Source organism: Ruditapes philippinarum, unplaced genomic scaffold, assembly GCF_026571515.1.
Source record: "Ruditapes philippinarum isolate M1 unplaced genomic scaffold, ASM2657151v2 ctg1584_1_1_1_1, whole genome shotgun sequence".
NCBI lineage: Eukaryota > Metazoa > Mollusca > Bivalvia > Venerida > Veneridae > Ruditapes > Ruditapes philippinarum.
In genome coordinates, this window is record NW_026864517.1 from 109,537 (window position 1) to 135,748 (window position 26,212).

The following is a 26,212-nucleotide window of genomic DNA, read 5'->3' on the forward strand; positions in this document are numbered from 1 at the left end:
ATATATGCTTTGTCAACTCTGCATCAAAACCCGAAAATAGAAGAATGCAATACCATGCACGTTTGATTTTCTTATTTGTTTCCCACGACCCCGGATCATGTGCATTCCCGAGCCCGGGTCCTGACATTGTCCTGTACCATCACTTGATACTGGAAATACTCCGGAGAAAAGAGTTCCGTAATATAATAAAAGAAGGTATATCCTAACGGCAGAAAAGCAAACGGTCTTTTTTTTAAATCAAAAAGGTCGAAATATATGAACGCTTTAAAGCGACATTTTGATTTCTTCCAATAATTGCATGTTTTTGAAGAAAGATTTTGGAATATTAGTACGACAGTAGATTTTTCTGTTATATTTTGGAGGCAAACGGCTTTAAGAACCTTGCTACCTGTCATAAACACAATATAAACAAGGAATCCCCTTCGATATTCTTCTTGTTATTGATAAACCATACATGTACATGTATAGTGTCCTTATTTACAAAAAACATGCCGTACATTAAAAACGTGAGTCCGATAATTACCGACAAAAGGTCATTGAATATTCAAATGTCTCCTGAAGGTCAATCTTGCCAAACAATAGCAATACTTAGTATATCTAAACCTCGGTATCAAATTGCTTTTGATAATCTAACTGACCCTTACGATATTCTAGGTCAAATACATCTTCATGTACACTCAAATGGTTATTCTTATAGCCATTTTATCGCAGTATATTATGCATAGATAACTAGAGTTTTAACCGTGTATCAAAATGGATGCATTAGTATATGTAGGTCTTACATTACTTATTCTTGTTTATTTGTTTAAAACTAAGAAACCGAAAGGAAAACCCATTCCTGGACCATCGGGATGGCCTTTAGTTGGTAGTGCTTTCGAAATAACCGAACAAAATATGCCGCAAAAATGTTTCGAATATGCAAAAGAGTTTGGACCTATTGTTCAGTTAAAACTATTTAATACCAACGTAGTTTTACTTAATTCTGTTGACATGCTTCAAAAGGCGATGAATGGGGACACTTACAAGCAATTCTTCAACGACAGACCTGGTTTCTTTTACGGTGAACATTTCCTCTTTGGAAGCCAAGGAGTGATTGTCTATAAAGAGGGGTTTGGAGGTGTACATAGTGAACTCCGGAAGACACTCACCAGGGGTTTACACGTTTATGGAGATGGAATAAAACATTTTGAGGATATGGTAGCAAAAGAACTTCAAAATCTCATGAAAAAAATTGAAGATATGGACAACGAAGAATTCGATTTCATGGACACAATTAAACCCTCACTTTCAAATTTGTTATCAATTTTGGTGAGTTAACTTCTCAATATAAATACAAAACAAAACAAATAAACATATTAAAATGAATATAGCAAATGCTGAAAGTTATGATATTGATACAAAACATACATGTATTAAGGATATTGTCCTACATTACTTAAAATATTGACATAATGATATTTATCAATTGAACCCTGGGTAAACTGGTAACTATAACATATTAACATGATTATAATAACAAAAAAGTACATGTATAAACTTTTATTCAAGACTTGGCTTGTGAACCTTCTTTCATTGGCAAGTGTATGTAAATTTGTCAATGTGATGAAAGACAAATGTCTGAAGTGTCCTATGGACACATTTCTATTTTCTATTTATTTTTTGTGCGATGTATAACTGTAAATAATATAAGCATCATAGATAGATAAATCACAGTGAATATGTTATTGTCAAACAGTTTGTATACATATATACAGCATAAACTTAATCCATTTTCCATATCATTTGTAGAAAGGTATAAAATGGCTAATACTGTACAGAATCTTATGAAACATGATGATAACGTGCTATATAACCAGCGATATATGAAACATGATGATAACGTGCTATATAACCAGCGATATATCATATAACAATGCACTGACAACTGTTCACCTAATTCGTATTCTTAATAACGTATAGAAATTATATTGCAATTAAAGCACTGAGTAAGCATACGTACAATAATAAATCTTGAAATCTTCTATTTGAATATTTGATAAAGTTTGTTTCACTCCACGATCATTCCTTCATTATTACAGCTTATTGGAGAATCCCTGGAAGAATCCGATGCTGATATTGGCCTGTTTTGGGAATTCGACAAATCTTTGGTATTTATGTACAGTCCAAAGGCGGATGCAGTATATTCAACATTTCCATTTGTGCGGTATCTCCCAGGGATATACAAGGAGCAGTATAATAAAATAGTAGTCACCAGACGTAGAATTATTGAGAGATATTACACCAAAGTCAAGGTAAATATCATGTACATTAAAATATATTACACCAGAGTCAATGTGAATATCATGTACATTAAAGTATATTACACCAGAGTAAATGTAAATATCATGTACATTAAAAACATATTACACCAGAATCAATGAAAATACGATGTACAATAAAATATATTACACCAGTCGATGTAAATATCATGTACATTAAAACATATAACACCAGAGTCAATGTAAATATCATGTACATTAAAGTATATTACACCAGAGTCAATGTGAATATCATGTACATTAAAGTATATTACACCAGAGTCAATGTAAATATCATGTACATTAAAAATATATAACACCAGTCAATGTAAATATCATGTACATTAAAATATATTACACCAGAGTCAATGTAAATATCATGTACATTAAAATATATTACACCAGAGTCAATGTAAATACGATGTACATTAAAATATATTACACCAGAGTCAATGTAAATACGATGTACATTAAAATATATTACACCAGAGTCAATGTAAAAACGATGTACATTAAAATATATTACACCAGAGTCAATGTAAATACCATGTACATTAAAATATATTACACCAGAGTCAATGTAAATTTCATGTACATTAAAATATATAACACCAGAGTCAATGTAAATACGATGTACATTAAAAATATATTACACCAGAGTCAATGAAAATATCATGTACATTGAAAATACATTACACCAGAGTCAATGTAAATACAACGCGCATTGAATATGTATTACACCAGGGTTAATGCAAAAACGATGTACATTAAAATATATTATTTAAGTTGCTTACATAGTATAATACAAAAATAATTCGATAACATGTGCATGTGATAAACATTAGTTAATAAGATATAGAAAACTTTTAATTGAATCATCGTCACACCCGAACCAACCCCTAAGAATGGATTTAAAAATGCAGACGATTTATTATTTATTAACCGTTTAAAATATGTTTCCCATTATCAAAAAGATCTCTAGATAAACATCACTTTTTGGAGCGAGTTCCATACCTTTTAACTTTAGTGTTTTAGCCATACATGAAGAAAAAACTTATTTTTTTAGCAGGGTACTGTAATGGTACTCTTATATTTGAGCTTTTATTTCAATAGAATTACAGAAGTAAATTGAAACACTACACGTAGAACTCATTACCATATGTCACACGCTAACCTAATTCCTATTTTAGGACACACACGAACCAGGAAACACGTGCGGTCTTATTCATTTCCTTCTAGAAGAAAGAAATAAAGAGCTTAACAATGGAAGCGATAAGATTGTTCTTACTGAAGAAAGGATTATATCTATCGTGCTAGAAATGGTTGCTGCAGGTAATGATTACAATTATATCTATCGTGCTAGAAATGGTTGCTGCAGGTAATGATTACAATTATATCTATCGTGCTAGAAATGGTTGCTGCAGGTAATGATTACAATTATATCTATCGTGCTAGAAATGGTTGCTGCAGGTAATGATTACAATTATATCTATCGTGCTAGAAATGGTTGCTGCAGGTAATGATTACAATTATATCTATCGTGCTAGAAATGGTTGCTTGCTGCAGGGTAATGATTACAATTATATCTATCGTGCTAGAAATGGTTGCTGCAGGTTATGATTACAATTATATCTATCGAGCTAGAAATGGTTGTTGCAGGTTATGATTACAATTATATCTATCGTGCTAGAAATGGTTGCTGCAGGTAATGATTACAATTATATCTATCGTGCTAGAAATGGTTGCTGCAGGTAATGATTACAATTTTATCGATCGTGCTAGAAATGGTTGCTGCAGGTAATGATTACAATTATATCTATCGTGCTAGAAATGGTTGCTGCAGGTAATAATTACAATTATATCTATCGTTCTAGAAATGGTTGCTGCAGGTAATGATTACAATTATATCTATCGTGCTAGAAATGGTTGCTGCAGGTAATGATTACAATTATATATATCGTGCTAGAAATAGTTGCTGCAGGTAATGATTACAATTATATCTATCGTGCTAGAAATGGTTGCTGCAGGTAATGATTACAATTATATCTATCGTACTAGAAATGGTTGCTGCAGGTAATGATTACAATTATATCTATCGTACTCGAAATGGTTGCTGCAGGTAATAATTACAATTATATCTATCGTGCTAGAAATGGTTGCTGCAGGTAATGATTACAATTATATCTATCGTACTAGAAATGGTTGCTGCAGGTAATGATTACAGTTATATCTATCGTGCTAGAAATGGTTGCTGCAGGTTATGATTACAATTATATCTATCGTGCTAGAAATGGTTGCTGCAGGTAATGATTACAATTATATCTATCGTGCTAGAAATGGTTGCTGCAGGTAATGATTACAATTATATCTATCGTACTAGAAATGGTTGCTGCAGGTAATGATTACAGTTATATCTATCGTGCTAGAAATGGTTGCGGCAGGTAATGATTACAATTATATCTATCGAGCTAGAAATGGTAGCTTAGAAATGGTTGCTGCAGGTAATGATTACAATTATATCTATCGTGCTAGTAATGGTTGCTGCAGGTAATGATAACAATTATATCTATCGTACTAGAAATGGTTGCTGCAGGTAATGATTACAGTTATATCTATCGTGCTAGAAATGGTTGCTGCAGGTAATGATTACAATTATATCTATCGTGCTAGAAATGGTTGCTGCAGGTAATGATTACAATTATATCTATCGTGCTAGAAATGGTTGTTGCAGGTTATGATTACAATTATATCTATCGTGCTAGAAATGGTTGTTGCAGGTTATGATTACAATTATATCTATCGTGCTAGAAATGGTTGCTGCAGGTAATGATTACAATTATATCTATCGTGCTAGAAATGGTAGCTGCAGGTAATAATTACAATTATATCTATCGTGCTAGAAATGGTTGCTGCAGGTAATGATTACAATTATATCTATCGTGCTAGAAATGGTTGCTGCAGGTAATAATTACAATTATATCTATCGTGCTAGAAATGGTAGCTGCAGGTAATGATTACAATTATATCTATCGTGCTAGAAATGGTAGCTGCAGGTAATAATTACAATTATATCTATCGTGCTAGAAATGGTAGCTGCAGGTAATAATTACAATTATATCTATCGTGCTAGAAATGGTTGCCGCAGGTAATGATTACAATTATATCTATCGTGCTAGAAATGGTTGCCGCAGGTAATGATTACAATTATATCTATCGTGCTAGAAATGGTTGCTGCAGGTAATGATTACAATTATATCTATCGTGCTAGAAATGGTTGCTGCAGGTAATAATTACAATTATATCTATCGTGCTAGAAATGGTAGCTGCAGGTAATAATTACAATTATATCTATCGTGCTAGAAATGGTAGCTGCAGGTAATTATTACAATTATATCTATCGTGCTAGAAATGGTAGCTGCAGGTAATAATTACAATTATATCTATCGTGCTAGAAATGGTAGCTGCAGGTAATAATTACAATTATATCTATCGTGCTAGAAATGGTTGCCGCAGGTAATGATTACAATTATATCTATCGTGCTAGAAATGGTTGCCGCAGGTAATGATTACAATTATATCTATCGTGCTAGAAATGGTTGTTGCAGGTTATGATTACAATTATATCTATCGTGCTAGAAATGGTTGCTGCAGGTAATGATTACAATTATATCTATCGTGCTAGAAATGGTAGCTGCAGGTAATAATTACAATTATATCTATCGTGCTAGAAATGGTAGCTGCAGGTAATAATTACAATTATATCTATCGTGCTAGAAATGGTTGCCGCAGGTAATGATTACAATTATATCTATCGTGCTAGAAATGGTTGCTGCAGGTAATGATTACAATTATATCTATCGTGCTAGAAATGGTTGCTGCAGGTAATAATTACAATTATATCTATCGTGCTAGAAATGGTTGCTGCAGGTAATAATTACAATTATATCTATCGTACTAGAAATGGTTGCTGCAGGTAATAATTACAATTATATCTATCGTACAAGAAATGGTTGCTGCAGGTAATGATTAGAATTAAATCTATCGTACTAGAAATGGTTGCTGCAGGTAATAATTACAATTATATCTATCGTGCTAGAAATGGTTGCTGCACGTTATGATTACAATTATATCTATCGTGCTAGAAATGGTTGCTGCAGGTAATGATTACAATTATAAAAGTAAAGCCGACCTGATCGTGTGCAATTTTCTTTGACCTATTTGAACTCTGAAGGCAATTTGTTAATTTTACATGTATAGTAAAATGGTGTAATTTTATATATTAAAAGATTTTAATTAGTGGTCCTAACAATAAATGAAATTAAAAACAAAAGTGTTATAATAATGAAATGATTTAAAGCATCAAAACATTAATTCTGAATGAAATAGATAAACAGATAAATAGATTCTAGATAAAATGTTTGCATTTATGTGGTGGTGACGGCGGCGGCAGTAAGTCACAATGAGTTTACCAGAGCAAAGTTCAGCCAACGCATCGTTCCTGGACAGGCTGTCAAACATTTTCCAGTACTATTTTCCTATTATTTCCAATAACAAACATTTCTGTAATGACAAATCTCTCTTTTCATCCACAAGCTGTCGTGACAACAATGTGCTCACTGAGTAGCACTATCTTGTGTTTGATGAGTCACCCGGAAGTCCAGCAGAAACTTCAGAAAGAGATTGATGACGTCATAGGAAGAGATCGTCGTCCAACCTTAGATGACAGAGCAAAATGCAAATACATAGATGCGGTGGCCATGGAAGTTCAGCGATTAATAACGATTATACCGTTAAGTGGACCTCATATATGTAAACCTAACATACAGTTTGAGGGGTACGACATTCCAGCAAACTCGATGGTAACTTTATTATATTGTATGAAATGTGTTACATTAATAATAAATATTATACACATCCATATCTTGTAATCCTCATTTTAAGAAGACGCATCCCAAATGACATATCAGTAATTTGCGAATGTGAATTTATAGACTTTTTTCTAATGTAAAAATGCGGAGCGTAGCTACGGACTGCCACTTTTCCTTTCCTGAATGTTTAGCATTACCATTCGGTGCATTCAAGATCTGATGGTTGATTCATTATAATCATAATTGATCTTTACACAACAACAAAAAAAGAAAAGAAAAAAAGAGTAAAAATCAACAGAAAATCACTTGAATATTCAATCACATCTGTATATAAATTAACTAAACCACGATAAAGTATTCTTAAGATAGTCATTAATAATAAAATAATGACGAGTAAGCTAAATGCTGTAATGACACGTTTATTCCTGTAATAGGTTTTACCAAATCTGAACTTTATACATCATGACGAGAAGATTTGGGGACCAGACGCTTGGAAATTTAAACCCGAGCGTTTTCTAGATGTGAATGGAGACATTGTTGACAGAGGTCATCCATACAGACGAAAGTAAGAACAAATCTCTACTTGAACTAAATTTATTTGTTGTAAGACATATGATTTATGTAACAACATAAAGTGTTAATTATTATACCACTAAATGCAAACAATTAGGAAACTGACGCAGCTTCATATATAAATGTTTGCTTGCCAATTGGACCGTTTGTTTATAATATTTATAGGATAGAATTCATTATTATGTACAACTCATAAATCATGTCAAATCAGATTGTGTGTTTATGATTCGAACTATGCCTTCTTTCGAACGGATTTTGAGAAAAATTATCCATTACAAATTCTCCAACGTTCAGATCGGCAAGTACTGCTCGAAAATATGTCTATAGAATTTAAAAGAAGCGATATACATGTATATGTTTTGTTTGTTTCAGTTGGGTCCCGTTTAGTATTGGAAGACGACAGTGTTTAGGGGATACGTTTTCTCGATCAAGAATGTTTTTATTTACCGCAACATTATTCCAGCGTTGGAATTTCGTACCATCTACTGGGAGATTTGGATCATGTGATACAAGATCAGAGGATTTTGAGGTTAATTTGGCAACACGACCGAAAGAATTTTATTGTAAGGTTCAGAGAAGGAACTAATTAAGATATTAATACAATGGGATTTAACAAATTTATTACTTGATAGATTATGTATTTTTGAAACTCTTTAATAGCTAAATTACATAGAAATTATACTGATTATAAATTTTAAATATAAAGAAATTGTCACTTAGATAATATGAACTGGATAATAGGGATCCGCATATTGTAAGCAAAGTCGTTAAATATATCCCTAAATTTAGTCGGAAGTGTCGAGCTAAAATGAGAACATGTACATGTATATCTTACTTTATTTTACAAAATTGTACATGTATTTTCATTTATTCGATTGAAAAATAAATGATTTCGAATACTTCATTTGATTAAAAGAGTTTTGAAAAGTCTGAGAAAACTAAAGAATTATTTCACGTTACGAATATGGAATCGAATTAGGAGTAAGCACACAAACAACATATTTAATAATGTATTTATATTATATCAAAGGAAAATGAAAGCATCTATTTAATTCTATATCAAAAGCTGAATTTGAACTATTGTACATTTTAATTTTAATATGTATAAATGGTTAAATAAATATTAGCAATGTCACTTTATAACATAAAAACACACGAAAAACATGATTTGTTTTGTCTCCTTTTATTCAGTTTAAATATATTGATTCTTGAAAAGTTTGGAGCTTACTTAAACCACTGTTACCTAGAACTAACAAGTACTAGTGATGTCATATGAGGGTACATGGTTGTGGCCCTTGAAGGACTCAAACCTATGATAACTAACTGGAGTGGAGACACCATAACTACTAGTATTCGGCCACCGCTTTCCTTTCATTTAATCTAGTATGCGCAGTATTCTTTTGTATTATAAATATTCTTTTTAATAAGGAAAACTAAAGCAACATTTTCATAAGCACTGTCACCTACCAACTCCTTTTTTTAATTTGTTAAATATACGAGAACTAAACCAACAAAGGATAATAAAGTTAATGGAACGGATGCGCTCCGGATCATCCAGGCAGAGCCCAGGTGAAGTAGTGGGGCGGGAAATTGAGAAAATAGTGCAAATTGTGATACAAGCATGAAACTTTCAGGAAATCATCTTTAGACCATGTAGATTTCAAAAGTGAAGTGGGCCCAAAAATATCTCTGCTCATTAAAGATGGCCGCCATTTTCAAAATGGCCGCCATATAAATTTGACGTACATTCTAGCTCATTCATTCCAATTTTTTGTACAGACCTTTAACTAACACCAAAAACATGCATATACTTTTCCCTTTTCAAAAATTTAAATATCACAAAATTTGTCGTTCATACATCCTCTAAATCCAAGATGGCGTCCAATATGGCCGTCGATTTTGTGCAAAACTGTTATATCATTTTTAAAGTATAATTTGTTGCACAAATAATTTTTATTATAATAAAAAAAAGTGTTTAAACATATCAGAGATAATCATATTAATGTTAATCTCAATAAAAGTAAACATTTTAAAAGTTTTTGTTTAAAAATATCTTTAAAAAAGATAAAAAAAATCCATTTTTTTCATATTTTTCAAATTTTATTTTCTAAATTAATGTACAAAGTTAAAAAAGTTACTTTATATCTTAAACTGTATTTGACATTCCATTAATATCATGTGTTTATTGTAAAAAATGTAAGAAAGCATTAAATCTGTAGGTTTTATATTTTGTGAAAGTGGGTGGAGTAATTTTATATGATAATTGTAAAAGAAAACACAACAGAAAATATACATAGCTAAGTTCATTATATTTCTTTTCCTTTTTACTTTTCTATAAATTCTTATGCAAATGTTCCAACTTAAAAAGTACTTTTAATTGGATGAAAGTATTTTTGTCTTCCTTCGGGCCATTTAGTAGGTGAGCAAGAAATTCAATATACATTCAGTTATTAAATTTGGTTGCATGATAATTCTTCTTTCAATATATTTGACATTATATTTTAATTGTTAATTGTAAAGACATATAAGAAGACAATTAATCAACTAAACATGCTTAAAATAGCAAACATGTACATGAATGTAAGGTATAAAGGTAGTCCATAAACGCATATTTTTGACACCTCCACAATTTAATATTCATAATATAGACATGGCTTAAAAGCCAACAAAATGTATGTGATGTGAAACAGATATATCAATGATATGGCCTGGCCTGCATGCAGCTTTTAGAAAAGTTAAGATACAAACTAAGTGTATTTCCTAAAGTAATCATATCTTTTTTTTTTCTTTCAATAAGAGGGTAATGATGACCCTGGATCACTCACCTAAGATCATTGTTGGAAAAAAGGTAACAAGATCATTTTGGGATGTCAATTATGTCATAACACGCATGATTTGTGTCATAATTGAATCCGGTTGTTTTTAAAAAAACATGCTCAATATCTGGTTTCAATTTTTATTCACACGAGAGGACTTTAATAACGGTTACCATATTTATTATATACGAGTCCATATAAACTTAGTGACCTCTAGTGTTTGGTAAATTTGGACCATGTTGTCCATGATATATCATTATTATAACATAATTATGATGATACATGATTATTGTATATGCGTCGGATACTGTAGGTTAAGAGAAAACAGATTTATTACAGTAGTCTTTGTAAATTAAGTGATACCATTGCAAAACCGATTTAGACTGCAGTATCATCATACAAATTTATGCATGTTATATCAGTCTACATCCCAAATATCTTAGTTCAAGTCATTGCAGTTTAACACTAGATGTTTTAATGTGTTTTCCTATACAAGTCTGTGAACCAAGGTGGCTCTATGAGCATGATTCATTAAATATGTTAATAAAGACACAAGGTGGTGCTACATGCTTAGTACCTGTGCTCTGTGCATTTTGATTTTTGAGAAGATTTTTTATTTTGGATGTACACTTAATGATCCAAAAGTGTTTTATGTAACTTTTAAAGAGGTCTTCTTTTCTTGGCAAGGTTATATTTTGACTATCTAAGCTCTAGGCATAACAGTTTGTTTGTTGATTATTTTTTTAATAACAACAACAATAAAACAACTTCAATGCGATTCCCTACACAAGTCTTTAAAAACTGTGTACCTCGCGAGGGCCTTTAAATCATGCTCCTGCAGTCCAAAATGGCTTTCCCTGTCACTTAGTTTACATTGACTTATATATTAAAATTCTTCTCCGAAACTACAGTGCACAGAGAAGAAAAAATATCGTATATCATCACCTTGTGATGCTATATAAAGATTATGAACTATTGGCATAGGGTCAAAATCACTTAGTTTACATGGACTCTTATTGGAATATATTTATATGAGTCTTCTTGTGTGAAAAAGTTCTGACCCGTACGAAAATTCCAGCCGTAAAGTAGCAGGAAAAGACACGGAAATTGGACGTAAAACCACTTTTCCAGGCGTAAAACACACGTAATTTTTTAAGAGCAGGAAAAACATGAAAAGTATGGCCGTAATTTTTTATTTTTTACGGCTGTACTTTTCTTTACGGACGTAAAATTTGACTTAGAATTTTGAGGTGTTGAAAAAGTGAATCAAAAATGTTTAAGTTCCATTTTACGCCCGTAAAATAAAATTACGACAGTAAAAGTGTACTCTAAGGTTCTTTAGTTGGAATCTCAGAGCCTAGTTATTGGGCATGTTTCTTTTCAAATAATTTATAAATCTTGACTGGTGAAAAAAAGATACTCCTTACATGATTTTAGCATTCTTCAGTATAAAAGAATTATAGCCCTTTTCTAACAGTGGATCTAAGGTGAGTGATCTAGGGTCAACAATTCTCTCTTGTTTAATGGGAAAAATAAAGAAGGAATACATTTAGTTTATATTCTAAATAATAATGTCGGTCAAGCGGTTTTATTGATACCTATTTTAGCACACATAGTAATTAGATAATATGATGTATCAGTCGTCTAAAATTTTGTTTCTTTTGATAATATCATGTCTACATAAGTTATTAGAAATGGACAGTACTAATTCAATTATACTTGGTTACAATGATGTGCAAGTAAATATTACTTTGAATCATTCTGTTACAAGCTTTTAGCAAGACTAAATTGTCCAGGAAATAATTGTATTCATAAAAAGACAACATTTCACTCAGGTCCAGGCATGATTTTATCTAACATATGGTTCATTGATGAATATTCGGTCTTCTTTCTGTACAATTATCAAATTATATCAAGAATATTGAAACAACTTATATCATGCAAACACATTTAATAACTGAATGTATACATATGATTGTATCTGCATTTATTGATATTTTAGTACACCCTCTAGACCTGAAGTAAAACAAAAATACCTTAATACAATAAAATACTTTTACAGTGAATATTTGCATAAGAATTCTTAAAAAACGTTATTTTGTACTACAATTGTCTGATAAATTTACCCCACCCACTTTTAATAAGTATAAAAACTTCACATTTTTGTTTGTTTTTGCTACAATTATACAATAAAACATAGTGTTGATTGAATATCAAATACATTTTAAGAAACTATGTAACTTTTGGAATTTTGTACATTGACCTAGAAAACAATGTTGGAGAAAAATGCAAAAAAATGGAACTTTGTCTTTGATTTTTTTAAAGATTTTTTTTTTTGTACAAAAAACTAAAAACATGACTAAAAATGTGGTTAACTTAAAATTCGATTTTTTTCTAATATATTTAACAATTTTATATGGTAATACGCATACTGTGTGGAAAAAATTATACTACCAAAGGGATATATCAGTTTTCATTAAAATTGGCAGCCATATTGGACGCCATCTTTGATTCTGAACAAATATGCAAGCGAAATTGCTTGAAGATTTAAATTTTTGAAAAGGGGAAACTATATGCATGCTTTGGTGTAAGTTTCAGGTCTGTACAAAAAATTGGAATGAATGAGCTAGAATGTACGTCAAATTTATATGGCGGCCATCTTGAAAATGGCGGCCATCTTGAATGAGCAGAGATATTTTTGGGCCCACTTCACTTTTGAAATCTACATGGTCTAAAGATAATTTCCTGAAAGTTTCATGCTTGTATCACAATTTTCACTATTTTGACAGCAGAGACCTTATTTCCCGCCCTACTAAAGCTACGGTTCATGCCGGTGCTTCCACGGTCGTTCCCCGATGACGCCGGAAGAGCCCCGGTTGACCCAGGCAGAGCCCTGGTCGATCCATGCAGAGCCCCGACAGAGTCCAGGACGATCCAGGCAGTGCCCAGGTAGAACCCCGGTGGATTGAAAACGCGCGAAAATGATAACATTGATACATAATTTTTATTTAATATAATATCTATTGTTCCAGTAAAGTAATTCATGATGATTTTTTCTGAAAAATACTTATGCAAGACTGGATAGAAGGGAATTGGGAACGGTTTTAATACAAACAAGTACAATCATCGCAAATTGTCGTGATTCTTTTGAAATGAACCGTGCTTTGCCGGGGCTCTACCGGGATCAACCGTAGCTCCATCGTCATCCCCCGGGGCTCTGCCGCCATCCTCCGGGGCTCTGTCGTCATTCACCGGGGCTCTGTCAGCATTCACCGGGGCTCTACCGGCTATATCAAACCCCAGATCAACCCCGGTTTGTGCCGGCAGAGCTACGGTGCTTCCCAGGTGTAACCCCGGTCGTTCCCGGCAGAGCTAAGGATGAAGCCGGCAAAACTATCCTTCCCGGATCATCCCGGGCCACCCCGGAGATAGTAAATATTTTATTCCATCCGGGGTCGAATGCCGGATGTTCCAGGATCATCCAGGACGTTGCCGACAGAGATACGGATGTACATGTACTCCGGTTGTTCCCGGTCGTTCCCGGATCACCCGGATGTCTACCGGGCTCTGCTGGGAAGTAAGTGAGACTGTAGTTTAAGGCGTCCTATGCGGCCCAAGTCAAACTTTTTAAACATTGCACATCGAGTATCTTAATGTCATCTCATACAGAAATGGGGATTGGGGATGAAGAATATTAAGTCATATATAAAAAACAAATGTAATTTATTCAAATTATAAAATAGTATGTACAAAATTTACAATATTTTTACAAAATAGAAACTCACAGCCGTAGCTATACACATGCCTCTTTAAAAAAAAGAAGCGGTTCACGCGTCTATCAAAAAGGTATATTTCTTGTTAATGTTGTCTGTTTTAATGACGCTATATTCAATTAGCGAAAAAATAATATTGATTCATTTGACATTTGATATAGAAGTAACGAAATAAATTATGTCTGAATTCAGAGTTATCTAAAGGCGCCAAATTGTCGATTTATCGCATTTGACCTGAACAGATTTGAGTTAAATTGCCTATTACTAGGGAAAGAATTCATGCCAGGGTTACCAAAAGCATTTGATGATGGAAATTGTCCAAAATTATTGACGCCATTTTGGATATTTCCAGTCAGCATGTTATTGGGTAAATTATTTTGAAACTGTGGCATGTTGCCTGGAAACGCACGTTGAACGTTCGTTACGCTACCTGGGAAAGTTCCAATGTTTTGACGAGTTTGTAATAAGTTCCCACTGTTTTGTCGAAAGCCGTTTCCGAAATTTGGAATGTTGTTTTGACGTCCTAGAAAAGTGTTCGGATTCATGAAATTATTTTGATTTTGAAGAGTTTGCGCTAAATTTTGACCTGGTCTTACATTAGAGGCCAAACCATTTGTTGTTCTTAGATTTTGATTGTTTTGAAAATTGTTCGCTGTTTGTACTTGTGTATTATCATTACTCGACATAAAAGGACGATTTTGTATATTGTTGTTCTGGTTAAAATTGCTTTGACCAAAATTTCCATTAATACTATTAAAGTTTGTTCTTATCTGAGAGTTCAAGCCATTCTGACCATTTTGGTTACTCCCTTGATTTCCAAAATTAAAGTTGTCTACATTACCACTTTGTGCTGTTCCTTGACCAAGGAAACGTTGACCCTGTGACGGAAACATATTAGTATTTATGGGTTGTGTTCCAATATTCGCAGGCAGAGACTGACCTGGAACTCTTGAAAAAGGAATCTGATTTACCGCGTTATTTTGTGCATTTCGTACGGTATTTGTATTCAAGTTAGGATTTACCGCGTTATTTTGTGCACTATTTTGGTTTAAGTTGTTTGGTGTATTTCTAGCGTTGTTTGGAATTAAGTTTGGATTTACAATATTGTTTACAGAATTAAATGCATTATTTGGATTTGTGTTTGGATTCAATAAGCTATTTTGTGAAATTCCATTGTTGTTTGGATTCAAATTTCGCTGGATGAATTCATTTTGTGAGTTTATTTGCCCATTCGGACTTATGGTGTTCTGGTTTATCAAATTATTTTGCGGATTTATACCATTATTTGGATTTATTACATTATTCGGATTCATTACATTATTAGGATTAACTACATTATTAGGATTTATTACATTATTCGGATTTACTACATTATTCAGATTAATTACATTATTCGGATTCATTACATTGTTCGGGTTCACTTCATCATTCGGATTTAATACATTATTCGGATTCAGGTTTTGCGTAATTAATCCATCATTTAAGGATGCCATATTTTGAAATGTGTTTATCTGATTTTTAGGTATTAAACCTGTGTTTGCACCATTTTGAATATCATTCATATTTTCTGTATCCGTTGACAGTGGTCTGTTTTGCGCTATGTTGTTTTGCTGGTTTGGTTGAGGAATGTTGCTTCCGATAAAGTTATTTTGTCCCGAATTCAAACCAGGAAACATGGCTTGTTGGTTATTCTGATTAGAAACACTATTCTGGACGGAGTTAAATCGGTTTGAAGGAAAATTGTTCATATTTTGCTGGAACCCACTTTGTTCATTTTGGTTAAATCTATTTTGATTCATCACATTACCATTATTGCTAAAAGAACTAGATCCGAAGTTGTTATTTGTACGAGTACCCGATGTAACCGCCGAACTTTGAATACTTGGATTTGACTGTCTGTTGCTGTTTATCTGATTGTTTTGAACAAGATTGTTTTTATCCAATTGTCCATTCAATTGTCTGTTTTGATCATTTCCTTGATTGTTTACTTGTTGACTATTTTTATTAATTGGTCCAACGTTCGCTGGATTTACAAAATTATTTTGTTCACTACCAATTTCCTCTGACATACTTCCACTTCCAATTATATTTTGGTTGCTTGTTTGATCATTTGGAACAATTTTATTACTTGGGTTAATTACTTGAACATTCGGATCAGTAATAAAACGGTCATGATCATCGTTATAGTGTAAATCAATTGGTTTCCTTGAATTACTTAGTTCTGATACTTGCTGATTTTGAGCATTATCATCTGCATACATATCATAATCTAATTCATCAAACATTGGATTGGTTTGCTTGTCAGTGTTTAAACTCCCTTGACCTTGCTCATTATTCATGACGACATCATCTACATTTGTGTCACCTTGCATTGTTTGAGTGACGTTTGGTATAGAATTTGATTGGTCAATTACCGGGAAAGGAGCCGGTGGGTATAGCATATCAACCTTTAAATTGTTTTGACCTGGTTCTGATTCAGGGTTTACCACATTCAATTTATCTCCCTTGGAATTCAGTCCAATGAGTTGTTTTTCTATGTTGGATAAATCACTTGTTTTAAATTGGTTTGTATTCTCGCTAGACCTTCCTTGTAATATAGGGGTGGTTAAAATAGAATTTGTGCCTGTTGTCGGACTTGACATCGTAGCGAAAGGTGCTTTTGTAGTAGTGAACTTAGCTTTTGTAGTTGTATATATTGTAGTAATTGGCTTTGATGTAGTACCTGCAGTTGTTTGGGCCAGTTTGGAGTTTGATGTGTCAACAAAACTACCAATTGTCTCCATTTTCGGATTTTGTCTTCCGCTCATATCAACAAACTCGGACTGGACTCTGAGAATTGGTTTTCTTGAATTATCAATAAAGTTGCTTTTTATTTCTAATGTCGGTACCCGCTTTCGTTTTGGCGGAGCGTTTCCTTTTATTTGTCCAAATGGGAATGGTTTGACAATATCTTGACTAGAACTTTTTGAAGCAGACGGATTACCAGAATCGATCTGATTAGAAGTGTTTTTGTTAAGCAATGAGTCAGCAGTATTTGATGACGTTAAAGGAATCTTAGAAGGAAAACCACTCATTATCGGCTCAACGTTTCCGGTCTGAAGTTCAAGCTCTAGCATGCGGTTTTCTGACTGAAGTAAATTTGCAGCGGAAGTGACATCAGGTGGAGATAATTCATCATCAAATATGTAGCCATTTTTGTTAAAATCTGATGTAAATCTGTCATCAACAGTTCCTTCAGCACCAAATGCGTTTCCAATTCTGAAAGTATCTGATGGAAAGTTGTTTTCTGTAAGTGAGTTATCAAATATATTGCTATTAGAAAAATCTGCACCAGTACCGGTATTTAGATAACCGAATTCTTTAACGTCGTTTGCGGCAATGATACCATCTACTACATTTTCTTTAACAATTCCAAGTTGTGATAATTCAATCAGCTGACTTTTATCATTATCCATGACGTCATTCCCGGTGAAACTATTTGTCATCCACTGAGGTTTAGTTTGGGGTTGATCGTTTTTGCCAACTACCTCACTTGTAAAAGGAGTATCTAACTTGTCCTTCGGTACATAATTGTAAAGATTGTTGATACTTCCTTAAAAAGAAAAACAATGGAAAATTAATTATTGGCTCTTATCTGCTATATATAATTGACTTATCATTTCCATATATGGATACAATTTTTGACTTATATCACATGCTATATCGGGAAATCTACTCATTCTAGAACCAAGTATAAATGTAGATAATTTGGCAGGTAAAGAAAAATAACTTTTCAAATAGCAATAGATTAGTATTTATGATACATTTATAAGAACGTTTGTATAAGGTAAGCGCGACGTTTATATATCTATAGTTACAAAATGATTTTTATCAATAAAAAAGGGAGTGTTATAATAAATTTCTTATAAAGACTTTTTGGCATGTATAGGGAGGATATTTGTTTGTTTTGAGTGAATATACAATACATTTATATCACACTATAGATATAGTGAAAAATAACAATATATTTTGCTATTTCATTCAAACACGGAAATCACACGCACGTAAAGTAGATGGCGCCAGACGTTAACTATCCTGCGCGAACGCTGATCAATCAAATCATCGTACAAATATAAGAAATAACTGTCGCACTCACCTTGCTTAACCATCTTTACGTTGTCGGCTGCACGTGACAATCCGGCGGCAAGTGACAGCTTACTTTGGTCTGGCATGAAATGCTGTAATATAAATTGATAAATACAGCTACCATACCACGTGTAAAATACAGGCAAAAATCGGTATTTACTCTCGTACTATATATAAAATACTGCCAAAAACTTACATGTACAGTTCTGTACATTTTCCTTTTTTAAAATGAATATTAGTAGTAGGAAATTTGACGAAATTGGGCTAGCTATAAATTCTTTAAAACGCAGGGTTTAACTGTTAAATTGGTGATCGTGCGGGATGTGGATACGTTATAGTTTGATAATGACGGTGTACCGTCATTTAATTTCCGTTATTTCATAAAGTCAAATGCATTGGTGGTAGTGTGTAGTTCACTGTTGTAAGAAAACAGAATTAGACAATGTCAATTTTAAATCATTTTTAACAACCTGAAAGAATAATGAAGCGATGTGAAGAAAAATACCATTTAGAATAAGCCATCAAGAGCTGTATTTATTGTAGCTATAATTGAGAACCCCCTAATCCAATTTATCAAATTTTTGGACATTTTTCATAATTTTTTTAAATAGACATCAAACTTAACCCTTTATTTTAGTGCAAAACAGAATTCTTTTTTTTACGACAGTGTATGTAAATGTTGATAATCACACTGTCGAAAAACAGGACAACAGTTGATATCGGGGACAGCAGACGTTGTGTATATACACATAGCAAAATCCGCTGTGCTTTCACATATTCAAATTGATTTGGGGTTAACGATTTAAAAGCTTATAAAGTAAGGAATTTGCTGACTTCAAATTTTGTCTCGTTTTTTTTTATTTTGCTCAGATCGATAAGTCTTATACATGATTTCTTTTCAACTAACCACTTACAATGGATGATTAAAATTTAATGTACGCTTCATTTAAAATGCACTATTGACAGCATGGAAGTTAATTGTTATTGTAAACATCTACACCGGAGTAACGTCGCATACAAATTTACACAAAGCACATAATTACAAGATATAAGGTAACGGTGGATATCGATCAAACAGAATAAACCAATGTGATTCAAGCCTTAGGTCAAGTTGATATACAGTGTATAATCTATACGAAGTTAATATTTTATTAATCTTGTACACCGAGTCCAGTCGTTTAAATACCAGGAGCAGATTTTTTAATGCAGTTTAAACAGGTTCGTTGGTAAAGAAAATCGTCTGGCATTGCTTTGATAATGCATACATTACATCAGATGAAGATATGGTCCATGCTGATCTCCTTTAAAAACTTAATCCATAGACCATCTCAGATGTACCAAAGTTTTGTTACTTTCCTAGAACATTCTCCACGAATGCGATAGAAAATGCCCATTTAAGGCAAGATTGCTCTTGAAGTGCAAATTGGGACATAAGGAAATTTCTAAACATTTGCCTGGTTCTAAACGTTTATACATTACATGTCCTCATATTTCAAGATCTCCCAACGAACCTGGGAACTATTATTAAGTAATGTTTAAGATATGTGAACGAATAGTTGGAAATTTGAAAGTCGATTGTATATGAGATACCAGTGAAAAAACCCAGATGTTTCAAAAATGGAAATGGAATCTGTCCTTGCATTCAGTTTGCAAATAGATATAAACTAATGAAATGTTCAACTAAAGAATGCGAGACGATTTTGTTACCATAGTAACTGTTTTACACCAGTCATTCTGCAACTGAGATCTATATCGGTGTTCGGAGAAAAACAAAAATATTAACTTGACCTCGCTACCATAAATATATTTTGCTTTTACTCACCGCAAACGCATTTAATGAATTGGGTTTCACATTCGGTACATCTCGTCTTTTACTGTTCTCTCCATTCGAGTCTGTCACGGGTTTCTCGTGGAAGAATATCATCCCTTCCAAGTTAATTTTGTTGGTTGGCTCTGAGATGTAACAAAATGTTTGAAATAAGATTTGATTTAAAAGCTGATTAATACACACATACTTTTAACTTTCATGCAAAAATAAACATTGCCAGCCAATTCTAAATACATGTACTTAGATTATATAATTATATATTGAAGGGACTCCACGGAACATATTTTTTCTAGATTTGAGTACATTTGATGAAAACCTAAACCAAAAGCTTGTGTGCAAACATTTGGAACATAAGCTCCTCTTTTGTTCGGAGAATCATCAATTTAAATATGCAAAAATACTCAAAAAAATTAAAAGTTTCCAAAGGTTTTCAACTCAAATCTTGCAAATGATCGCAAAACAAGCGTTTTTATCATTTTCTCTTGCATAATTTTCCATTTTGATCTAAAAAGTTGAGTAAACAAATGACAAATTTAACACATTATGCGTTTGAACCTCAATGGAGTTCCTTTTAAAATAAAACTATAAAAATAATAAAGATCAAAGTTTGTTAAATAAAAAACGTTATTGTTTCGATAAATAATGTGAACATTTAAATGGAAGAAATCTTCCTTTCCAGGGGATTTAATAACTGATGTCTTCTAACATAACATTAGTCAATCATATATTATTAGTTATAAAGATTTTTGACAGGTTATATGGCCCTATATAAACGGTTGTTTGGAAATATAACCTGATGCGTTAGGCGAGGGTTATATTGCAAACAACTGTTTATATAGGGCCATAACCTGTCAGAAATATTTATAACGAATTTATAATACAGCAAGCATCATTTGTTTTAGCGAGAAAAGTGAGATTTCTTCATAAATTGACAGCAGCCTTGTGTAATTATATAGATCTATATAAACGTTTACCCATTGAAAGCCTCGTTATAAACGTCCAGTATCATAATTTGTTAACTCTTTAAGTATGCAAACTCTTTAATTAAGCAGTTTACATATGATTTGAGTAGCCTTAAAATAAAGGGATTAGAAGAAAAAAACGACATACAAGATTGAATATTTTCGACATGTTTAAATGACATAAGATAAAACTTATACATGTATTTGAAATATGTAAAGTATTTGTTGTTGGTTTAAAATGTGTTAGAATTGAATATACATTATAGTACAGGGTCATGTAGGGCCATGATGAAAGGTCATGAAGGACCATGGAAGGTATGATTGAAGATCATGGAGGGTCATGATGGAGGGTCATGAAGGGTCATGATGGAGGGTCATGATGGAGGGTCATGAAGGGCCATAAAGGTTCATGATTGAGGGTTATGAAGAGTAATGATAGAGGGTCATGGATGATCATGTGATTGAAGGTCATTGAGGGTTATGAGGGTCATGGATAGTCATAATGTGTAGTCACTGAGGGTCCTCCTGATGGGTAATGTAGAGTCATGATTAAGGGCCATGATTGAGGGTCATGGAGGGTCATAACGGAGGGTCATGTAGGGTCATGATTAAGGGCCATGATTGAGGGTCTTGGAGGGTCATCATGGAAGGTCATGATTAAGGGCCATGATTGAGGGTCATGGAGGGTCATCATGGAGGGTCATGATTAAGGGCCATGATTGAGGGTCATGGAGGGTCATGATTAAGGGCCATGATTGAGGGCCATGGAGGGTCATGATTAAGGGCTATGATTAAAGGAGATGGAGGGTCACGGGGGTCAGATTAACACAATAATGTAATGATGAAGACCACAAGCTTAAACGATTTATTACTTCATGTAAAGCTACTTATAAATATTCTATTGACATAAAAAGGTGGATAAATGAATGACGTATTACTCTACTCACCCTTATCAACAGCCCATTGTCCTGTGTTAATTTGTCTAGCAGACGACACACATACTATTCCAGTTAGAACTAAAATCACACGCGCATACATTTGTCCCGTTTAACTATAACACTTTGTCTTAGTTAAAGAAACAATATATAACTATAATCCGCGATTAATTGTCAAACGAACAATGTCTGGAATTTACTTCAGATTAATATTTATTCATATGTTATATATTATAAATTAATCATTTACAAAACAATCTGTTTTTTGTTGTTTTTTTTTCAGTTACCTAGACAATGTCTCACTTCAGTCATTGTTTTAATTTTAGTAAATATTTTTTTATCTTTCTTAACGCTAAAATGTTTCCTCTTCTATCAGTTTATATATGATTTTCAATCTCTATTTATATTTAATTAGATAATATATTTTCATCAAGAACTGTCATATTTATAACTCATATCCATGTTTCATTAAATGTTTCTAGTTAGTAACGTATGTCAAACCTGTGTATCTAATATCATTATGAAATTCGTTAAAACACTAAATACGTCAATTTATTTTGACAGATTTTAAAATTATTGACAAATTTAAACTTATAAATGCCCGTGAGCGTTAACGTCAGTTGTGAGGAAGTGCTTTGGGTAAATTTACTTTTATTTTTCACTGGCGAAAATTTGTATACTGTAGACTACAAATACAAGTTTCACGAAAATTTTGAAAATATATTTAAAAGTAAAATATTGTGAAAACAAAAAAGTAATTTAAACATAGCAAACGGCACTTACAATACACGTACATTTCTAAAAAAAAAAGCGGTCAAAATATGAAAAATGGTCGTTACTTCAGTAAAAATATGGTAAATTACTGAAAAAACTCATTAATATCACATATCATGTAAATGTTAACTTAAATCTTGAAGCTTTTACTACTCTTAAAATCTTGGTACATCTTCTTTTTTTGGCTCATCTGGAGACACGCAGTTTTAACATCATAATATAAATGGAGATTCAATTTGTTAAAAACTTTGGCTAACTTAACCAATGCTTAAACGGTCACATGATATGTTATAATACTCGGACACAAACAAGCGATCTATTAATTTACTGATGAAATTAAATGAAAGTCATCACAAGTGATTCGACTAAAGCTTTCTTCATCTCCAAAAACAATTTAATAATACCATTTATAACAACCGGAAATTATATTATTAGTAATAAAGATTTATAAACGTTTGTTTGCATTTACCACCTGAGCCGCTAGACTAAGCCAGTTTATATTATATAGAAAAATGTAGTCCATCTAGATAAGTAAAAACCTTGAATGACCGTTGACCTTTGCCGGGCCTCGTTTTAGCTCGAATGAACACGCCTTGATATGTACGTATGTAACTTTTATTTACGGAAGTGTTTGCATTTTTCCTAAATGACAAATCTAACGTAACCAGCGGAAATAACGTATTTACCTCATGGACTACTGTTGTACAGTTTGTACCGGCGCAGCATTGTCAATTAAGGCATTAATGCGACAAGAAATTGTAATAGAAACAGATATTTTTCTACAGTAGATGTATGTAAAATGTAGAAAGTTGATGATACATGTACATCTTAAAAACTTAATACACCCAGCTATAATATTATATTACTTGGATCTTTGTGAAGCACATATTTCATCATAAGCCATCTTAAACTATGTTCGATCTGTATTAGAAATTATAGCATCGAAATGAGTTTTCAGAATAATTATAACTTGCTATCATGGTAGCATATTGAAACCTTTCTTTCTGTGAGGTTGATGAAGGCACCCCTATAAAAAAAATGTTGAGCGTTCTTTGCGTTAGTTATTCTTTGCGGTAATTTGGCGCAGCCTCCGCCATGTTTTAAGTAGAAAGAATAAAGGCAATGAATTAAGAACATATTCTTTTCTTTTTAGGTAAGTATTTACAAGTTAAAGAAAGAAAAAGACTTTCCTCGATAGGTTTATTCATTGTATTTTTTTATCGTAACTGTTATCAATGACATTGTATTGTTTAGCTTGCAAACATGTTTAAAGTTGAGAGTCATATGTTTTCGCGGATAAACGTTTTACATACCTATTTTGATATTCATCTATATATCATCATATTTTTACTGTTAATTGTTAATACGCATTTTATATGATAACTATGAATTTTTTGTAAGTAAAAGACAGTTTAATAATTGTTTAGACAATTATTTAGAATAGCATGTTTTATGCACAGGCACGAGTATCGTGAGTGGTGAGTGGTCCAACTTAACGTATTTAGTAATATTATTTAGTAAATTCAAGTGATTTTGACCCATACTCAGCTGACAAACATGTCTTAGTCTATGTTTACGTACCGAATCGTTGTGCCGCAATTCTGTCTACCAAGGATTTTTAGCACGAATTCGCTCGTTTCCTGATAGATATTTCATGAACGGGAAGGGCTAGAGACTTGGGGTCGGTCTCATTTGGAAGCTTAATACAAACGTGAAATAGTGATAAAAGTCGTTTTTAATTGTCCGGCCAATTGTTTTCACAACGGCTCGGGAAATGAATCCCTTGCTCGTAGGCTCGAATCTGGAGTTTCCGGCCTTCTCTTAACTTATAGTATATTTTAAAGGGGGTCATTTTTTTTTTTTTTTTTTTTTGGTTTTTGACACTTTTAAGATGAACAAAGGTTTTATTATCAATCTGGTCATATTTTTTCATCCCAGGTCCGATACTCGTGCCTGTGGTTTTATGCCATATTTGGAAAAAGCTCGGTAAATGAACCCAAAGGCAATTAAACGACATAAAGTCGAACATGTAAATTATTGTTTGAACATTACTAAATAAACGACATAAAGTCGAACATATAAAATATTGTTTTGAACATTGTATATATGCTATTTGTCTAACTGAGCATATGAAAATTCATTATTATCTTTCATCTTTTGTTAAGTATATACAGTTATAAGTGCCAAATTAATTGATTGTCAGTATTATCATTTGTGTCAATGATTTAGATTGTTATTGTTTTATGCATAATAGTAAATTCTCAAGTTAAGTATCTATAGTAGCAGTTTAGTAATCATCAGTTTAATATGTTTTTATTTCAATCAGATATATAAATAATTAAGGTTGTGTTGTTAATCAGGTTATTATTATTCATTCCAAACATTTTACATTGCAGTATTATAATGATAATGATTTATATTTTAATACTCTTTGCATGTACCCCTAGACATGAGTAAACTTGAAACGTTGTTATATTTTTAGTTGAACAATTAGTTAAATGTTTTTATGCCACATGTTGTTATGCAACGGCAGTCTCCGCCATGTTTTAAGTGGAAAGAATAAAGGCAATGAATTAAGAACATATTCTTTTCTTTTTAGACTCCGTATCATATCTACAATTTGACCCGGCCAACATTTCTTTCTCTCTACCATATTACTTATAAAATCTACTTCGTTTGTAAAATGTGGTGATATTATACAGTCTTTCGTGCACTTATTATATACCTTTTTTCGGGCTAAAGGCCGGTCGTTTTTCAGTTTGACTTCCTGTAAAATTTACAAGGAAGAACTGAATATTAGAAGAATTTTCATTGGTCACTTTAAAATTACAAAATGAAACCTTGGAATATCATAGTTCTTGACCATTATATTATAAAATGTAAAGGATAATTCTAAAATAAAATGTACAGGGTAGCTCTTTACTTTTGTAGTTAAATTGCTCTGATATTTAAGTTCTGTTTAACAATACTTCTTGCATTCAGATCTCATTATATTTTCTAGTGAACAGTCTATTTTACACAAAATCTGAGTTTTAAATTTTTTCCAGTAGATATCTAAGGTAGAAGCAAAGGCAATAACTGATCTATCTTACCATTAGAGTGTAAGTAAAGAAAACACTAGTTTATTTAACCATTAGAGTGTAAGTAAAGAAAACACTAGTCTATTTAACCATTAGAGTGTAAGTAAAGATAACACTAGTCTATTTAACCATTAGAGTGCAAGTAAAGATAACACTAGTCTATTTAACCAGTAGAGTGTCA

The 26,212-nt window shown here is 32.5% G+C and overlaps 2 protein-coding genes across 2 annotated transcripts; one reads left to right on the forward strand and one right to left on the reverse strand.

Moving 5' to 3' along the window:
- Positions 1 to 698: 698 nt before the first annotated feature.
- Positions 699 to 9,193, forward strand: LOC132725871 (cytochrome P450 2C42-like). The gene is made up of 6 exons (XM_060711058.1): positions 699 to 1,308; positions 2,079 to 2,291; positions 3,488 to 3,629; positions 6,891 to 7,156; positions 7,600 to 7,730; positions 8,111 to 9,193. The coding sequence occupies exons 1-6, from the start codon at positions 754 to 756 to the stop codon at positions 8,322 to 8,324; spliced, it is 1,521 nt and encodes a 506-aa protein (XP_060567041.1). The 5' UTR covers positions 699 to 753; the 3' UTR covers positions 8,325 to 9,193.
- A 5,077-nt stretch (positions 9,194 to 14,270) lies between these two features.
- Positions 14,271 to 22,770, reverse strand: LOC132725881 (GATA zinc finger domain-containing protein 14-like). Its single transcript, XM_060711073.1, has 4 exons — positions 22,190 to 22,770; positions 20,275 to 20,405; positions 18,463 to 18,544; positions 14,271 to 17,919 (listed from the first exon to the last, which is right to left on the reverse strand). The coding sequence occupies exons 1-4, from the start codon at positions 22,278 to 22,280 to the stop codon at positions 14,522 to 14,524; spliced, it is 3,702 nt and encodes a 1,233-aa protein (XP_060567056.1). The 5' UTR covers positions 22,281 to 22,770; the 3' UTR covers positions 14,271 to 14,521.
- Positions 22,771 to 26,212: the final 3,442 nt, after the last annotated feature.

Bases quoted from the DNA above. Each gene is read 5' to 3' on its own strand.
- LOC132725871 (XM_060711058.1), top strand. From the start codon at position 754: ATGGATGCATTAGTATATGTAGGTCTTACATTACTTATTCTTGTTTAT. The intron at 3,630-6,890 runs GTAATGATTACA...TTCATCCACAAG, and splicing joins GCTAGAAATGGTTGCTGCAG to CTGTCGTGACAACAATGTGC. The intron at 7,157-7,599 runs GTAACTTTATTA...TTCCTGTAATAG, and splicing joins ACATTCCAGCAAACTCGATG to GTTTTACCAAATCTGAACTT.
- LOC132725881 (XM_060711073.1), bottom strand. From the start codon at position 22,280: ATGTATGCGCGTGTGATTTTAGTTCTAACTGGAATAGTATGTGTGTCG. The intron at 18,545-20,274 runs GTGAGTAAAAGC...TTTATATTACAG, and splicing joins ATTCATTAAATGCGTTTGCG to CATTTCATGCCAGACCAAAG. The intron at 17,920-18,462 runs GTGAGTGCGACA...TTTCTTTTTAAG, and splicing joins CGTAAAGATGGTTAAGCAAG to GAAGTATCAACAATCTTTAC.